This window comes from Periplaneta americana, chromosome 13 (assembly GCF_040183065.1).
Source record: "Periplaneta americana isolate PAMFEO1 chromosome 13, P.americana_PAMFEO1_priV1, whole genome shotgun sequence".
Taxonomy (NCBI): domain Eukaryota; kingdom Metazoa; phylum Arthropoda; class Insecta; order Blattodea; family Blattidae; genus Periplaneta; species Periplaneta americana.
In genome coordinates this window covers 138,778,667-138,799,195 of record NC_091129.1, presented here as the reverse complement: position 1 = coordinate 138,799,195, position 20,529 = coordinate 138,778,667, and the positions used below count along the sequence as shown (strand labels likewise).

The following is a 20,529-nucleotide window of genomic DNA, read 5'->3' as shown; positions in this document are numbered from 1 at the left end:
CTAGAACTACAACTTAAGCATCATAGGTACATTTTTTTGTACCTTGTATTATGATAACGAATTATTTTCTACTGCATATGAATTCCAATTCATGATATTTTCTTTATATAGATACAAATTAAATTATCTGAGTACATACCCACATCCTGGTCCTCAAAGCCTGGCAGGCCAGCTGGCAGTGTGTTGAGGTTATATTTGTCACGCATGAGATCACCTGGTCGATTACGAGTCCAAAATTTGCTCGTATGATCATTCGAACCAGAACACAAGATGTGGCCAAGTGGATGCCAAGCCAAAGTCCATACAATACTTTCATGAGCTTGTTCAATACCACCCACTTCTTTGTCCGCCCTAGAGAAATCCAGTCACATTGTTTTTTATTATTATAAAGCATGTGCTTCAATGTCCGTACATATTAATGCATAAAAAAAAAAGATAGATGGATATACAGACAAGACAATCCCTTTCTCATTAATAACTCTGTGTCAAATGTATAACTAATTTTTTTTAAATAAAGTATATATTCCTTCAAGTCACCTGAGTTGAAGAAAAGTAAAAATAGTTTGTATGATTTTTCAAAAGAAATTCGCTGCATTTAAAAAGTGTCCAAGAAGAATGAAGTCTATGCACGTCTGAATGGTTATGTTGCATCCTGGTTTTCCCCACCCATTTCTACTGGCCCCTTGTGTAAAAATTTGTGGCTGGACTGTCTTGACTATTTCCTGAAAACATTTCCTGTTCGGCATTCGACTTCTGTGTAATATCATACAACTGTTTAAAATAACTTAAAGAAAAGGTCCCCATTAAATAAGTAATTTCGATGATCCTGCAATATAATCATTGGAGGGACAGTACTGAGGAAGGATATGTATACTTACTTACTGGCTTTTAAGGAACCCGGAGGTTCATTGCCGCACTCACATAAGCCCGCCATTGGTCCCTATCCTGAGCAAGATTTATCCAGTCTCTACCATCATATCCCACCTCCCTCAAATCCATTTTAATATTATCCTCCCATCTACGTCTCGGCCTCCCCAAAGGTCTTTTCCCCCTCTGTCCTCCCAACTAACACTCTATATGCATTTCTGGATTCGCCCATATGTGCTACATGCCCTGCCCATCTCAAACGTCTGGATTTAATGTTCCTAATTATGTCAAGTGAAGGATGCAATGCATGCAGCTCTGCATTGTGTAACTTTCTCCATTCTCCTGTAACTTCATCCCTCTTAGCCCCAAATATTTTCCTAAAAACCTTATTCTCAAAAACCCTCAATCTCTGTTCCTCTCTCAAAGTGAGAGTCCAAGTTTCACAGCCATACAGAACAACCGGTAGCTGCGAATATATTGAATAAGCAGTCGTGGACAGCCGATAAGGGGTGGTCCTCCAGTTTGGGGGTTGGGCGAAGGGCTAACAACCCATCACCGTAAGAACAGCTTGTTACGAAACCTAACAATAAGCCTCGGAAGGATATGTATGAGTTTCTAAAATATGCGCTCATGTTTTGTACCTCCAATGTTTCAGAACTACTACTTAAGGTACAGACCAGGAACAATCGCCTACTTTGTTGCGTCTATTATGCCTGGCTTCAGTCGAGTGGTCTGAGCTCGCCAAGCATAAAGAATTCATGCATATGTGTGTAGTTAGTATTTGCTAGTTCTATCCTAATCTCCTTTATCTTCTCCACTTTATTTCAGCTCTCCTGTCTTTCGTTGATGAAAGAAGTAAAATTCAATATGCTACATTCAGTTCTCAGCAAAGAAAGGTAATGAAATAATTTTCAGCAATTGAATAATTTCTATATAGAAAAACTATAGATATACCCAGAAAAAAAAATCGATTATTTTATTTTAAAATGATCTGCAATGTGAATAAAATGAACAATTCTTAACAAAGAAACTGCAGAGTGTGGTATTCTATTCTTCATCAGAGTGCCACTTTCGATCTCTTTAAAATATGTTTATCGTCGTCGTCGTCGTCGTCATCATCATCATCATCATCGTCATAAAATTTTCTGGTATAGATCATTTGACCTATTCCGTGTGTTCAAGTATTGTGGAGAACACACATTTATGTTTATCATTATGCATCTATTATACTTTGTTTCATTATCATTGGAGATCTATTTCTAAAAGTTATATGTTTAAATGTAAATGTAGTAAAGGTAAGTTACTTTCATTCCCGTAACTTAAAGAATTAATTCTGATGTTTTTCGTCGCAACAGAATTTTACTGTACCGGTACTTGGTTCTACACATGTAAGACACAGAAGAAGAAAAAATATTTTAGCCATTTCCTTTAATTAAATAAAAATATTATATTTATGTATATGCATGATTTAAAATTTTCGAAATGAAAGTTTATCACACAATATTCATAAAAGCAGGTAAGTGAATGAAAATATCTCTAAAATATTACACTTTGTTTCAACAAGATGATAATGATAAAAGTTCATAATTAAAATTAAAAAATTGCTGCAACAGCTTCAGTAGTTACATACATCAATATTATACTTTAATCTAAAATAGTTCTAGTCTGTTCCTTGATCATCATAAAGGCTGGTTCACAATAAACCAGAAAGGAGAATCAGAACGAAAACGAAAACTGTAAAATTGTTAAAATGTGTACATTTAAATGTGAGCATTCACAATTGACGAAAAGCTTGCCGGAGCCCGGGATCGGGAATGGAGAGTTGGCCAAGTTTCAACTTTGGCGTTCATGTTTCCGATTTCAGCCCACTAGATTCATTCTATTGCCATCTAAAAGCTATTTTGTCGTCGTATATTTTGTAGCAAGAAGACTGTGACATAAGCTATGCATTATTTTGTTCTGTGCTGTGCATCATGGAGCAAGTTTTATTTGATGAGATTCTAATATTGAGTGTTGAGGAAAATCCTCACATTTACGATAAGCAGCGCGCCTCGTATAAAGATGAGAAAATGAAGGAGATTACATGGCTTTCAATAGCTGCATCTTTGAACATCGATCGTAAGTGAATCATATTTTACTACTGTATTGGTTGTATTACACACTACATATTCATGCTTCAATTCAATAACTACTGTTGTGTTCATTTTTGTTCTATTACAAATGTTTCTTCTATAATTATTTTACATTATGGTAGACTTAAAATAGGTTGTGATAATAAAGATGCATGGGCATATTTATAGTACCGTACCTAATGAAAGATATCAGTTGAAATTTCGAAGTTGGTTAACCTGTGTTTATGTTGGCTGCCTTGTACTCATGAGAGAACACCATTGGTCAATTATACACAAATAACATCAGAATGCGTAATATCGACTTTACATATCTTATTGACATGCATATCGATATGCATAGTCGTCTACATTCTCGGTTTATTGTGAATCAAAAATTTTCATATTCACGTCCTCTGCTTCTCGTTTTCATTCTGGTTCTCGTTCCCGGTTTATTGTGAACCAGTCTTAAGTTGGAGGCGCAAGCCTTCTGGGGTAGATCTTAATCACTTACCCTACGTGCCAAAACAGAATAGCTCCATCAGAGCCTCCACTGCAGAACAGTCCTTCATGGTATGGATGCCATGCAACACTGCTTGCTTCTTTTTTGTGTCCACGGAATGTCTGAACTTCCTGTGACAAGTTACGCAGGTCAAATAACTTGAGGAGATGATCTCGCGATGCAGTCACTAACCAGTTACCATTTGAGTTCCATTTTATATCCATCACTGTACTCTTGTGGGCATGCCTGTGAAATTTATTTTTTGTTTTAATTTTGTGAACTCACATGTACGAGGGAGTATTGGAAAGTAACATACAACAATTTTTTTAACGAAATACTATTTTGGTTGGCAGATAGTTAGTTTGAATCTTGCACTACAGACAGCACTGGCTCGATCAGCAGTCACCGTGGCAGAATGAGTGGTAACTACTATAGTCCCGTCGCTCTAATTTCCGGCAGCCAATCGCGTTGCAGGTCGGCTACATTTAAACGTGTGCGTCTTGTGATTCGCTTATGAAGACCTTATTCATTTCTTAAGGCTCGATAAATACTTAATATAACCGCCCGCCATTTTGGCTCTTTCGTTGGCATTCGCAGAAAGCACACGAAGACGTCATTTGCTGCTCAATTATTTGCTGAATTACAGTGTGTTTGATTTATTATCATAGGAGCTACGACATGATAATGTTTAACGGTGTGGCAAATAGATTCCTCGAATGTGGTAGCTCGGCAACGAAAGAACAAAAATGGCCAACGAAACTACCTACCTAGACTTTATAGAGCCTTCACTTCCTAAGACGTAAGCAAAGAGGAGGAGTCACGCTGGAAATAACAGCATCGCGACTATAAGTAAAGATGGCGCATGTGCCAGCATTATTTACTTGTGAAGAGCAGCAAGGTGTAGTTCGTTTTCTGTAGGCAAAACAAAAGAGTCCAAGCGAAATCCACAGGGAAATGTTGGAGGTGTATGGTGCTGACTGTAGCAACATCTCCAGGTGATGCAGGTTCTTTGAAGAGGGCTGAATAAATCTTACAGACAAAACACGTTCTGGCCAACCAGTGACCACTGCAACACCACCCAATATCAGAGGCATTGAGGCAGCATCACTCACCCTACAGTCCAGACCTTTCACCTCTTCAGACAAATGAAGAAATTTCTAGGAGGCCAATGCTTCGGTTCAGATGAAGAAGCGAAATCAGTCATTCAGAAAACAGAGTTTTGTGAACGAGGTGTACTGAATCGGGTGTCACAATGGGAGAAATGTGTCGAGAGACTTGGTTCCTATGTCAAAAATAGGTAAAATCTGTAGCCTTCTTGTGCATTATTTCGTTTTGCTTACCTATTAATACGTTGTCAAAAATAATTGTTGTGCATTACTTTTCGATCCTCCCTTGTAGATAAGTAAATCATTCATCATTGTAGTCACATGACTGTTGCAATAAATATTAACTATTCATACCAGTATTCGTGTAATTTGTTTACAAAAAGTTTAAGCACTTTTAAAAGTTTCCTTTATCATATATACTTTTGGAATGTATATATTTTTAAGACTTCATGAATATTTGTAATCAAAGGAAAGAGAAATTGTATGATTTATGTACAGCAATAATTTAAACAGAACAAGAATTACTAACTCTGAATGCATATTTTTTGTCACTATAGCCAAGCCAATATTGTAACTACACCTCATAGCTTTGCATAAGCTAGCGAGAGATGCAACAGTGCAACAATAAACACTACACAACTGACGAGTCATTCACACTAATTCTGACATCTGACTATTTAATACAACACCTTTACGCAAAGGATTCCGACTTCATGAGTTATTATTTTACATTTTTATACGAAATGCCACATTAGCTCACTGGCTAGAATGAAAGCATTCCATGCCGAAAGTCTGGACTAAAATCGTATTGAATTCAAATGGAATATGTGAATAAAGATGGTATTTTGAACATGTTTTTGCAGAGTATTCCCACTTCCTTTCCATCAGTCCATTTTTCCATTAGTTATAATCATAATCATCGCCATCATTCTGGTGCAATGTAGATTCAGCTCCAAATGGTACACTGTAGACTATGTCTAATACAGTAAATGTGATCTAGAGGTTTGGTGTGTTACTCCTAGAAGGTAATACTCAAAGGCAAAATTACAATCAAGTACCCATAAGTTTACTTAGACATTATACCTGTACTAGATTATATGAATTTAATAATTAAGAAATAATACTTAAGTTAATACAAAGGTACTTTTCAAGATACGAAAATCAGTACATACAATGTTGCAAGTGATTGTCCTGTCTTTGGATCCCATAACTTAACAGGTTGTTGATTATCTTTGCTACCTGAGATGATGAGACCTTTTTGTGGATGCCAGTGGACACATTTCACATCTGCACCATGTCCTGCAATTAAAATACCACAACCAGTCATTTAGATAAATTATAGACAGATGAGAGAATACATGTCAAATGCTTGAAATTCTCTATGATCCATGTAAATAATATATGGCTATGAAAATATCTTAAAAGGGTAAAATTCATAAGTTTGAAATTTTTAGACTAATATCAATAATATGGGGGGAAAGGAACTGGCCACTATAACCCATTATCTCCTGGCTTAGTTGCCACATGAGAAATGCATTATTGATGTCACTTATGAGGTTTAAACCTGTCTTCAGACAATTGTCTAAACAACAACATCAATAATACAACCGATATTCAATATTAAAATACAAATGAAACATTAAAATCACATGCACGCATATAGAAACTGAAATGCATTATGGACTGCACACAGGTTTAGAAATACCACATCCCTACATTTACTTGTAAATTTGCATACAACAATAGATGATAACGTAATTTTTCAAGAATTACCATGCTATAAATAATTAAACATCATAAATTATTAACGAAATGGAAATATAATTTATATAAGATTAAAAAATTAAGGTGCACTGATCAGTATCATATCAAAAAAACAGTGCAATATACGTAACTTGCACATACTACAATTGCGCATATTGCTCCGATGATATAAAGCAATAAGTATTGAGGAATAATGGTACTGTGTGAAAAAATTGGAACACATCATTAGAATATGCCAGTACTGAATATCGAAGAAAAGAACTTTCTGTCAGAAATCAATTGGACATTTTGAATAATTTCGAGGGAAAAATTGTTCCGGGGCCAGGTATCACACCCGGGACCTACCTGAAAGCTTGATTTGCATAATACACGTCACTGTTCATTAACAGAAAACCACAATTTAAGTCACACAGAGTTAGTGTGCACTCAACGTTGGTTGCTTGATGGTTGTCAGCCCACTTTGAGGTCTGTGGATATAGAGGGAAAAATTGGATCTGTGTCTGTTAGAGTTCCTGGGTAGCTCATTTGGTAGAGCGTTGGTACGTTAAACCAAAGGTCCCGGGTTCGATACCTGGCCCCGGAACAATTTTTCCCTCGAAATTATTCAAATCAACTTTACAGGGAGTTATACCTGAAAGCTTGATTTGCATGAATTGGACATATTGTTAGAATGTACAGCAGTTAAATTAGGGAAAAAGGGAGAACAAAATTTTCCTGACAGAAATAAATTTCAAACACACTTTATATGTAGGCACAAAGTTGTAGCAGAATAACCACTGACACAATTACCTTATAAAATTAAATTGTGAACGTGATACAGAGTGAGCATAAACCAGTAGTGGCTGGTGACCAAAATCCTCGGTGAGGCCTGATGTAACTAGTTTAAGTAGGCTACCTTCAGCCTGATGTAACTAGTTTAAGTAGGCTACCTTCAATACAAAATGTTTATTATTGATGACACTTTATTATGAGTGACATTATTATTATTATTATTATTATTATTATTATTATTATTATTATTATATGCATCTGTAGCTTGGAACTCGATTACAACTACAGACTCGGCTAAATTAGAAAATATACAAAGAAAATTTATATCTTTATGTTCATTCAGATTTCTGCCCATTAATTCCGGGTACAGTTATGAGAGAAAATGTGAATATTTTAATTGTCAAAATCTATATGCTAGACGCCATGAGCTAGATTATCTGTTTTTTGTAAAGTCCTCAAAGGTGATATATCCTGTGACTCTTCCTTAAACAATATTACCTTACGTATTCCAACAAAAGATATGAGAGCCCACAAACTTTTCCATATTAGAAATTCGAAATTCCTTTCACCAGTCTCCAGATGCATTAAAAATGCCAACATGCATGGCTGCGAATTCGATCCCTTCAATGTATAGACTTAGTAGCTCTTGGCAACGATTTATCTTATATGTATTCTTTTAGGTATTATACTTAATTATTATTGTCTCATAGTATTCTTAGTTATGTATTTTAAAGTCATCCATTATTTATCCATTCATCGTCATTATTGTGATTAATTGTAACTGTATTTATATGTAATAATTATTTTTGTATTATGTTTTTGTTATATTCTTTGTGCTGAACTGTAATTGGCCACTGGCTATTGTACAGCACATTAAATATAAATAAAATAAATTATTATTATTATTATTATTATTATTATTATTATTATTATTATTATTATTATTAATGAAAAATAATAACATGTCACTCACCAAATAAGTTGCTATGCTATGTTTCTAATGTTTATAAAGCAACGTATATTATACTCAGCTGAAGAAGCATATGTTGAAATCCCCTGGAAATATTTTTCAGATCACTGAAGCTGTTAGTAAGCCACATTGTTCTCTCTCTTCTTTTTTTGACAGTAACAAGCACAACCAAAACAGAAAAGTTTATTTCGCACCACATTACCACAGACCCATTTATGTTGCTCACACCAGGATCCATTGAAAGCTCACATTTTAAGGTTATCTTTCTGAAAAATTGTCAGTGATGGCGTCGGTTTATCATAATTTAAAAATTCTCTTTTTTCAATATTATTTCCTCTCGAAAAGAATACTCTAAGAATGAATTTATTACAATTATCATCAATATTGTCCACACCTGTGGAGTAACGGTTAGCACGTCTAGCCGCGAAACCAGGTGGCCCAGGTTCGATTCCCGGTCGGGGCAAGTTATCTGGTTGAGGTTTTTTCCGGGGTTTTCCCTCAACCCAATATGAGCAAATGCTAGGTAACTTTCGGTGTTGGACCCCGGACTCATTTCACCGGCATTATCACCTTCATCTCATTCAGACGCTAAATAACCTGAGATGTTGATAAAGCGTCATAAAATAACCTACTAAAATAATAAAAAAAAAATCATCATTATTTCTCGCATCTCTTTCTATTTCTATTTTCCCGAAATGCATAACCACACTAGATCACATGCTGATTCACTGTTATTCTCTCCCCATTCCACCCTTGAGACCAGCATTGACAAAAGACTGAGTTCTAAATGGAAGAAGTGAAGGCTGATGAATGCTAGGCCATGGGGCCACAAGAAATGTGCCTCAGTTCAAGTTTTCCAAGTGCAACCTCAAAACCTGTGGAAACATACGAAATGCAAAGCCAGACCCCGCCAAAACATTTCGGGCCTCAAGAACAAATTTTACTGCAAGATAGGTCTATATACATACAACACAAAATTTTTTACTTCTACAACTCTATACGCTTCATTCAAATAACAAAACCAAACATTTTATCTGATGACTTTTCCGAAGATGTAAAAAATTTTACACAGATGGCTGCTGTTTGATGCGTACAAAGTGCAAATCATGCAAACTTTGTTGTCAGATGACCATCCCCGAAGTGCTACATTTGCTGTAGATATTCTGTAAGGAAATGGACGACACAATGGCTATCTTAAGCAAGTTTGTTTTTCTGATGAGGCAATCTTTCATACCTCTGAAAAAGTCAACAGACACAATGTTCAGATTTGGGGTCGGAAAATTGAGATGTTGGCTAAAACATGGCATGAAATCGGGTTTCGATCTGACATTCTCTGGGCAACAAATGGAGCACATGTTGAGGTGTATCCATGAAAGCTTTGAAGGAAGGTATCATTTGCTGAAAACTGTGTCTCTCTTTCTAGCGTAGTTTTTCAGTAATGAATGTTTATAATCAGAAAAAGACTTTACATTCACCTTATTCGTCACCTGAATGCAAGAACTAGGTAACTTGATTTTTCATATTTTGTGACATTGCCTATTTACTTATTTATTGCACTAAGGAAAATGTCTCGTTTTCTTTTACGTATTTGTTATATTGGAAAATAGATGTCACTGGTATCTTCGATTAGTTACCTAGTTCTTGCATTACATTTTGTGCGATTTTTGCTATGCTATAAAAGAGGTAACTAAAAAACGCAAATTTCGAGTTACCTAGTTCTTGCATTCACGTGACGATATTATGACTGAATATGTCAATGTTGTGCTTAATAGGCAACAGCAGATTAATACATTATGCTGGAGGAAAACTAATTGCTAATAGAGTATTGTGAATTATTGGCTGAAGATCTGTAGAAGTTCATATTTCGATAACTCAATCTGTTAAATGCTGCCTTAGTCTTTCCATATTTCCAGCACAACACCTTTCTTTCCTTCAAATGCAATGTCAGCTGTCAAATAGAGAAAATTTACTCGTTTATTTATGTTCAAAACCACATTTCACTGCCTGCAAGTCCGAGCTGAAAGCAAGTATACTCCATTCGAAAGGCAAATAACTTAAACTTATACCTTGTCACTGTGTGTTTTATCTCATACACAATGTTTAATTTCATCTGTATTAATCTCAGCTGGTACTGAACCTGTTAACCTTGGATCCAAAGGTTACATTGTAACCACTACACAACATCCAGATGAATTGAATCAGGTACTGGACTAGTTTTATATCAAAGATACTGAAAATATGTATTTCTGTTGCATCACATTACTTTCTCTATTTCATACAATGAAAAAGAAAAACTAATACTCTTTTATTAACACTATTTTAAAAATATTCTATTGAGGCACAAAACTGTTATCCATGATTTTTGTTCATGTGATGTATTAAGCAATAAGGAACTACTTCATGAGTACTGAACTGAAAAAGAAAAACACAATACTACCTGGCATAATGTAATGCCATAATAAACATATTTCCATGTTTCCATACATTTTTCTATTAAGAGCAGTATTTTACTCTCCAACTGGGGGATTTCCCTTACCAAAGGGGGGTTCACGTCCCTGCTACTTTCAGTATGCATTCCTATTTTGTATCTTGTCCTTTCAGAAATAAAGTTTATGTCTGCTAATAATTTTGGCCATATCTCTTGTTACTGTTTAGTGGAACTGCAATTATTATTGCTTGAACTTTTCAGTGGCTAGTATCAATGTTTTTAATATCCAGAGAATGTTCTAATGTGCAGAAAATTTAACACATTCTCTAGAAGACCTAAAACAAGCATAAAAAAGTAATATTCCTGAGGGACAGTTAGTATCTGTAAAGTTTGACAAATACACCATGCGACTGCTTAGAACAGCAGTGTCAGAGTTGTAAGCTCCAATACCGGTTGTGGAGCTAGATCGGAGCTAGAACTTGCTTATGTCTGTGGAAACACCGGAGCACACAACCAGTCTAGTGGAGCGCTCCGCTCCATTTAGTCTCTGTCTGACAACGCTGGCTTAGAAGGACGAAATTGACTTGAAAAGGTGTTGGAGGGTGTCAGTGAGAGAAAATAAGAATACTGGAGGATGCAGACATGACAGTGTGCCTTCCCCTTTCAACATCACATCTGAACAAAAGCATTAGCGATATCTTCTTTTAACACAAGGGAAATACCTGCTTCCAGACCTCATTTACTACCTTTATTCTTTCAGGTGATATCAGAATGAATCTCAACTCATCAGTAAAGAGAATAGTGTATCATTATTCCATTATTCCGATCTAATGTTTTCAAGCAAAGAGAAAGTGTGTTGTCCAATGCTGATGTGTCTGCAAGAGATCCTTGTGTGGTCTTGTAGAGATACAACTGCCATATCCAGTTTTCTTCGTATTGTTCTCTTACTGACACAGACCATCCATCACCTTTATCAACCACTTCGTCATATATAGATACCATCATACTTTCAGTTATAAACATTGATCATCCCCGATAAATCATTTCCTGATGCTTACCACTGCCTGCGTTGAATGTGATAAAGTTTCACTATTACAGTGAAGGGAAATACAGCAGTTTGGGGAGTTGTCTCTATATCAGCACAAGTGAATGACTGTCTAAAAAATAGTGTACAACATATATAATGATTTTCTTTTGTTCACAGCATTGCTACACTTGGTCTACAGCCTCGTTTTGCAAACATCCCTACTCACGAAATAAAATGCTAATGCTTAAGGGGTTAGGTACAGCTTACAGCAGTAAAATTGTGGAAATATTCAATATTTTTTCCTCCATTACCGTATCTTGTACAATAATGAAAATTGGTATGTGTAAAACACATGTCTTCTGCTATATGAAAAAATATTTTTACGATTTAAAAAAATTATTTACATTTTTTTTTCTTCAAAATTCAGTTCACTGTGCAGTGATGAAGCATTTCCCACATAACTCAAAAACTATCCAACATTCTGTGCTGAAATTTTTTGTGTGTATTTATGCATCTTACATCTACAATATGACGCAAGATCACTTCTCTGTCTTTGATACATTGTTTGATAAAAATAAATTCATTTAAAAAATGGTCAAGTATCAGTACTTTCTTCTAACACAAAATAAAAAAAATATATATTATTTATTAATGAATGTAGTTGAAAGAGCGTGCTATTGTAAACATGAATTTCAGTAATAAAATAAAAGCGAGAGAACATGAAAAAGTTAACAAGTTTATGAATTATGAGGGAAACACTTCATCACTCCACACTGAACTGCCACCATTTTGAATTTGTAAAAAAAAAAAAGAAATATTGTAAAAATATTTTTTTCCATATAGCAGAAGGACAGTGTTTTACACATACCAATTTTCATTACTATACAAGATAAAGTAATGGAGGACAAAAATGTTGAATATTTCCAAAAATTTTACTGCTGTAAGCTGTACCTAACTCTTTAAGTATTAAATCAAAAGAATATTATTTAGTTTGTTCTGTTGCTTGATTGATTAAATTTACAACAAAATCTATTGAAAAGGCAATTATGGACGAGATAGATTTAGGGAATTCCTTTGGAGACAAATTACATTAAAGTAAATTCTTCTCGAAAAAGCACAAATGGAAGACAGTAAACGCATTTTTCATTTTTCTCGTTAGAGCCACACAGTCATTTGTTTTTCCTATACATTTCCGGATTAAATTTTCACCAACTAGACTTTGGCACTTTTCTGTTCCTATACAATATTTAATTATACTTAATTATGGTATGGGTTTGCCTGAACTGTTTTACCTTCACTTTATCCTCATAAGGTAATACTGAAAATTGTGTCTTGAGGAGAGTTCCTACCGAATTAATTACAACTGAACAGCAAACAGCAGAACATGCGCACCTATGAGACAACATTAGAATGTCACGAACAAACCTTAAATCTAGCTATATTGTCTCTTCTCCCTCTAACATATGCTCATAGAAGTAGCCATAAGCAAGGACAGTTGTGTGACAATTATTTCAGAATGAACAGTGAAGGAGGAAAACTGTTCATGAATTTAACTCTGCTTGTTTAACAATCTTTTATAGTTTTTAACAACAGACAACTTATTTTATTCTTTAGAAGTGACATCTCACTATGTGACTAGCCGAACCTCGGAATCAACAGCTAGCGTCGAAACCAGTAGAGAAGAGGACATATACAAATCTTACAAATTTTACATTAAGTAATTTGTTGTGATTACTGTAGAAAAAGCTCTGTTTCGAGTACTATAGATGATTTCACGTTAAGAAAAAAGCATTGGTTTCATGAACCTTGCCTAGTACATTGTAGAAGCTATGTGGTGGGAATGCGTTTCTATGACAACTGGTCATTTGATGGAATAGTCCCATATGCTCAATGCTTTTTTTTCTTAAAGTGAAATCCTCAAATAGATAAAATTTTTGTTTTCCGATATTTGTATTCATTCCTTCCTTTCTTTCTTTTGTATACACAAAGTGGAAGGGAATCTATTACATTAAATCACAGAGGTACCGTTAATAGAGGGTAGCTCAGTTGGTAGAGCAGCTGGCTACGGACTGGAAGGTCCGGGGTTCGATCCCAGGTGGTGACAGGATTTTTTCTCGTTGCCAAACTTTCAGAACGGCCCCGAGGTTCACTCAGCCTCCTATAAAATTGAGTACCGGGTCTTTCCCGGGGGTAAAAGGCAGTCAGAGCGTGGTGCCGACCACACCACCTCATTCTTGTGCCGAGGTCATGGAAAGCATGGAGCTCTACCTCCATGCCCCCCAAATGCCTTCATGGCATGTTACGGGGATACCTTAACCTTAACCGGTAATAGATCAAGTCAATGCGAATAACTTTTATCAAATAAGTTATTTGATATGTACAATAATTTTGAAAATACGAAATAGTAACCTTTCTTAACTTATGACTAGTTAAAAAAAGGAAAGGAAAGGAGAAGAGAGGAGGGGAGGGGAACAGACAGAAAGGAAAGGGATGGGACGGGAAGTGAAGAGAAAGGGAAGAGGAAAAGGGAAAGAAAAGAAAAGGAGAAAGGAAAAGTAATGGGAGAGAAATGGGAAGGAAAGAGGAAGAGGAAAGGAAAGCAAAAAAAGGAAAGGAAAGGAAAGGAAAAGAAAGAAAAGGAAAGGAAGGGAACGTGAAATGGAATGGAAAGGAAAGGAAAGGAAAGGAAAGGAAAGGAAGGAAAGGAAAAGAAAGAAAAGGAACGTGGAATGGAAGGGAAAGGAAAGGAAAGGAAAGGAGAAGAGAGGAGGGGAGGGGAACGGACAGGAAGGAAAGGGATGGGACGGGAAGTGAAGAGAAAGGGAAGAGGAAAAGGGAAAGAAAAGAAAAGGAGAAAGGAAAAGTAATGGGAGAGAAATGGGAAGGAAAGAGGAAGAGGAAAGGAAAGGGAAGGAAAGGAAAGCAAAAAAGGAAAGGAAAAAGGAAGAAAAGGAAAAGAAAGAAAAGGAAAGGAAAGGAACGTGAAATGGAAAGGAAAGGAAAGGAAAGGAGAAGAGAGGAGGGGAGGGGAACGGACAGGAAGGAAAGGGATGGGACGGGAAGTGAAGAGAAAGGGAAGAGGAAAAGGGAAAGAAAGGAAAAGGAGAAAGGAAAAGTAATGGGAGAGAAATGGGAAGGAAAGAGGAAGAGGAAAGGAAAGGGAAGGAAAGGAAAGCAAAAAAAGGAAAGGAAAGGAAAGGAAGGAAAGGAAAAGAAAGAAAAGGAAAGGAAAGGAACGTGAAATGGAAGGGAAAGGAAAGGAAAGGAAAGGAAAGGAAAATAAAGAAAAGGAAAGGAACGTGGAAAGGAAAGGAAAGGAAAGGAAAAGAGAGAAAAGGAAAGGAAAGGAAAATAAAGAAAAGGAAAGGAACGTGAAAAGGAAAGGAAAGGAAGGAAAGGAAAAGAGAGAAAAGGAAAAGAAAAGAAAGGAAAAGAAAGAAAAGGAAAGGAAAGGAAAGGAAGGAAAGGAAAAGAAAGAAAAGGAAAGGAAAGGAAGGAAAGGAAAAGAGAGAAAAGGAAAGGAACGTGGAATGGAAGGGAAAGGAAAGGAAAGAAAGGAAAGGAAAAGAAAGAAAAGGAAAGGAAAGGAAGGAAAGGAAAAGAGAGAAAAGGAAAGGAACGTGGAATGGAAGGGAAAGGAAAGGAAAAAAAAAGGAAGGAAAGGTGTTGCAATGCTGCAAATAGTAGCAGTGCTCCTGGAGGTCATTGCTCCACGTGAAGGTGAGTGGAATTCTACTCCACAAGACTTGCCAGAGGAGAAGATACACAAAATCATCTCATCAGATATGTTTCTGATCAAATTACTGTAGATCAAAACGTAAAGTATTAAAGTATTCAATAAATTAATTACGCAAATTGTTTGGTTTTAATATTTTCTAGTATGCTATAATCTCTTAAACACTAAATTTAATGCCATGAAACTTATTTAACATTCACATTATTCAATGATTTCTTTGTTTTTACGTAATTACAAAATAGTAGAGAATGTACTTACTTACTTACAAATGGCTTTTAAGGAACCCGCAGGTTCATTGCCACCCTCACATAAGCTTGCCATCGGTCCCTATCCTGTGCAACATTAATCCAGTCTCTATCATCATATCCCATTTCCCTCAAATCCATTTTAATATTATCCTCCCATCTACGTCTCGGCCTCCCCAAAGGTCTTTTTCCCTCTGGTCTCCCAACTAACACTCTATATGCATTTCTGGATTCGCCCATACATGCTACATGCCCTGCCCATCTCAAAGGTAGTAGAGAATGTACATTCTTACAAAACAAAACAATTTCCATTAAAGATTCCTTTACATTTTATGTAAACTCAAAATAACATTATTATGAATACACATTCTAACTCAATCTCCATTTAAGTTATTATCTTTGAAGAAATTAAAAATTGATTTGGAAAAGAAATTAAGTTTACAGTAATGTGTTAAGTGTTATGTATGTACAGTAATTAGATCAAAATGTATCTGATGAGAAGTTTTCGTTTACATTCTCCTCTCGCAAGTCTTGCGGAATGGAGTTCCACTCACCTCTACCGCAGAATAATGACCTCCAGGAGCACTGCTACTGTTTGCAGCGTAGCAACATATTGCATTTTGTATTCTCAAAACTATTGCACATATCAAAAAACTTATTTGACAAATATGTTGTTCGCACTGACTTGATCTATTACCTCTGTGTATTAATGTAATAGGTTCCCTTTCACCCTGTACTGTACATATAACTCCCACAAGAGTAGCTGCTCTTCAGTAAAAGTTGTCAAAAGACACAGCATACTAAACAGATAAAAAATATACAGTGAAACCTGTTCAAATCAGAACCTGAATAATCCGGAATCCTGTCTATTTCCGAACAATTTACTGGTATTGATGAAATTCATATGTATCACAGTGAAACCTGTTCAAATCAGAACCTGAATAATCCGGAATCCTGTATATTTCCGAACAATTTACTGGTCTTGACGAAATGCATATGTATTACAGTGAAACCTGTTCAAATCGGAACCTGAATAATCCGGAATCCTGTCTATTTCCGAACAATTTACTGGTCCTGACGAAATTCATATGTATCACAGTGAAACCTGTTCAAATCAGAACCTGAATAATCCGGAATCCTGTATATTTCCGAACAATTTACTGGTCTTGACGAAATGCATATGTATTACAGTGAAACCTGTTCAAATCGGAACCTGAATAATCCGGAATCCTGTCTATTTCCGAACAATTTACTGGTCCTGACGAAATTCATATGTATTACAGTGAAACCTGTTCAAATCAGAACCTGAATAATCAGAAATTCTGTCTATTTCCGAACAATTTACTGGTCCTGACGAAATTCATATGTATTACAGTGAAACCTGTTCAAATCAGAACCTGAAAATCCGGAATCCTGTCTATTTCCGAACAATTTACTGGTCCTGACGAAATTCATATGTACTACACAGAAACCTGTTCAAATCAAAACCTGAATAATCCGGAATCCTGTATATTTCCGAACAATTTACTGGTCCTGGCGAAATTCATATGTATCACAGTGAAACCTGTACAAATCAGAACCTGAATAATCCGGAATTCTGTCTATTTCCGAACAATTTACTGGTCTTGACGAAATTCATATGTATCACAGTGAAACCTGTTCAAATCAGAATCTGAATAATCCGGAATCCTGTCTATTTCCGAACAATTTACTGGTCTTGACGAAATGTATATGTATTACAGTGAAACCTGTTCAAATCGGAAGATGAATAATCCGCAATCCTGTCTATTTCCGAACAATTTACTGGTCCTGACGAAATTCATATGTATTACAGTGAAACCTGTTCAAATCAGAACCTGAATAATCCGGAATCCTGTCTATTTCCGAACAATTTACTGGTCTTGACGAAATTCATATGTATCACAGAGAAACCTGTTCAAATCAGAACCTGAATAATCCGGAATCCTGTCAATTTCCGAACAATTTACTGGTCTTGACGAAATGCATATGTATTACAGTGAAACCTGTTCAAATCGGACCTGAATAATCCGGAATCCTGTCTATTTCCGAACAATTTACTCGTCCTGACGAAATTCATATGTATTACAGTGAAACCTGTTCAAATCAGAACCTGAATAATCCGGAATTCTATTTCCGAACAATTTACTGGTCCTGACGAAATTCATATGTATCACAGTGAAACCTGTTCAAATCAGAACCTGAATACTCCGGAATCCTGTCTATTTCCGAACAATTTACTGGTCTTGACGAAATTCATATGTATCACAGTGAAACCTGTTCAAATCAGAACCTGAATAATCCGGAATCCTGTCTATTTCCGAACAATTTACTGGTCTTGACGAAATGCATATGTATTGCAGTGAAACTATTCAAATCGGAACCTGAATAATCCGGAATCCTGTCTATTTCCGAACAATTTACTGCTCCTGACGAAATTCATATGTATTACAGTGAAACCTGTTCAAATCAGAACCTGAATAATCCGGAATCCTGTCTATTTCCGAACAATTTACTGGTCTTGACGAAATTCATGTGTATTACAGTGAAACCTGTTCAAATGAAAACCTGAATAATCCGAAATCCTGTCTATTTCCGAACAATTTAGTATTTAGTATTTATTTATTTAACCTGGTAGAGATAAGGCCGTCAGGCCTTCTCTGCCCCTCTACCAGGGGATTACAACTATAACATGAACAATAAGATTACAATTAATATTAAATTTACAATTACAATTACAATAAAAATTAAAGTACCACAAGAATACCTGATTAATGAAAGCTAGATATTTTATCATAGAAGTTAAGAACAAAGAATATTTTTGTATTTACTGAACTACAAATTAAACCTACAATAACAAAATTCTATAGTGATGAAATTACCGGATATTGATATATTTTGTGATAGATTAAGAGAACTATTTACAAGAAACCATGTCTGAACGAGTCTCAATTACTGACCAAGTGCCTAGTATAGTAGATATTCGAACTTTCAGGGGTGCAGACTGTAATTCTGACCATTATTTGGTGATTGGAGAATTAAGAGAAAGATTATCAGTAGCCAAGCGAGTAGAGCAACAAGTTAATATTACTAAATTCAATATTTTGAAATTAAAGGACGAGGAAGCTAAGCAAAATTATCAGGTCGAAATTTCGAATAGGTTTGCCACTTTAGAAAGTTCCGACGAAGTTGAGAAAGAATTAGATGTTAATAGCGTGTGGGAAAATATCAGAGATAGTATCAAAATTGCAGCTGAGCAGAGCATAGGTTATTATGAAACTAAGAAAAAGAAACCGTGGTTTGACGAAGATTGTTGCATGGTAGTAGAAAGAAGGAAACAGGCAAAATTGAAATTCTTACAGGATCCAGTCGAGGAGAAGAGAGATAATTATTTCAATGAAAGACGGGAAGCAAGTCGTACACTTAGGAATAAAAAGAGAGATTACTTGAAGGAAAAACTGAATGAGGTAGAAACAAATAGTAAGAATAAAAACATTCGAGATTTATATAAGGGTATAAAGGAATTTAAGAACGGATATCAGCCAAGGGTAAACGTGATCAAGGATGAGAATGGTGACTTGCTTGCAGACTCTCCATCAATCCTAAACAGATGGAAAAACTATTTTGCGCAACTACTAAATGTACATAGGCCAAATAGAAATGATCGGGACGAAATTGAAATACAAACTGCTGAGCCATTTATACCCGAACCCACGCTTTCAGAAGTCGAAATTGCGATAGAAAATCTGAAAAAGTACAAGTCTCCAGGTATCGATCAAATTCCAGCAGAATTAATACAAGAGGGCGGAAGCGCATTATATAGCGAAATTTATAAACTTGTACTTGCTATTTGGGAAAAGGAAATTGTACCAGAACAATGGAAGGAGTCCATAATTGTACCTATTTTTAAAAAGGGGGACAAAACCAACTGTGGTAACTTTCGAGGAATATCACTTTTGTTGACGTCGTACAAAATTTTGTCCAATATTCTTTTGAGAAGATTAACTCCGTACGTAGATGAAATTATTGGGGATCATCAGTGCGGTTTTCGGCGTAATAGATCGACTATTGATCAGATTTTTTGTATTCGACAGATAATGGAGAAAAAATGGGAGTATAAGGGTACAGTACATCAGTTATTCATAGATTTCAAAAAGGCATATGACTCGGTTAAGAGGGAAGTATTATATGATATTCTTATTGAATTTGGTATTCCCAAGAAACTAGTTCGATTAATTAAAATGTGTCTCAGTCAAACATACAGCAGAGTCCGTATAGGTCAGTTTCTATCTGATGCCTTTCCAATTCACTGCGGGCTAAAGCAGGGAGATGCACTATCACCTTTACTTTTTAACTTCGCGCTAGAATATGCCATTGGGAAAGTTCAGGATAACAGGCAGGGTTTGGAATTGAACGGGTTACATCAGCTTCTTGTCTATGCGGATGACGTGAATATATTAGGAGAAAATACACAAACGATTAGGGAAAACACGGAAATTTTATTTGAAGCAAGTAGAGCGATCGGTTTGGAAGTAAATCCCGAAAAGACAAAGTATATGATTATGTCTCGTGACCAGAATATTGTACGAAATGGAAATATAAAAATTGGAGATTTATCCTTCGAAGAGGTGGAAAAATTCAAATATCTTGGAGCAACAGTAACAAATATAAATGACACTCGGGAGGAAATTAAACGCAGAATAAATATGGGAAATGCGTGTTATTATTCGGTTGAGAAGCTCTTATCATCCAGTCTGCTGTCCAAAAATCTGAAAGTTAGAATTTATAAAACAGTTATATTACCGGTTCTTCTGTATGGTTGTGAAACTTGGACTCTCACTCTGAGAGAGGAACATAGGTTCAGGGTGTTTGAGAATAAGGTGCTAAGGAAAATATTTGGGGCTAAGCGGGATGAAGTTACAGGAGAATGGAGAAAGTTACACAACACAGAACTGCACTCATTGTATTCTTCACCTGACATAATTAG

At 35.8% G+C, this 20,529-nt stretch overlaps 1 protein-coding gene across 1 annotated transcript in view; it reads right to left on the bottom strand.

Moving 5' to 3' along the window:
- The window catches only part of LOC138712494 (pre-mRNA 3' end processing protein WDR33-like), a 76,021-nt gene that overhangs the window by 17,684 nt on the left and 37,808 nt on the right, over positions 1-20,529 (bottom strand). Inside the window, exons 5-7 of the mRNA XM_069844370.1 lie at positions 5,756-5,882; positions 3,490-3,723; positions 140-351 (exon numbers count right to left, since the gene is read on the bottom strand). Coding sequence (XP_069700471.1) covers positions 140-351; positions 3,490-3,723; positions 5,756-5,882 — 573 coding nt within the window. The remainder of the gene's footprint in view (positions 1-139; positions 352-3,489; positions 3,724-5,755; positions 5,883-20,529) is intronic.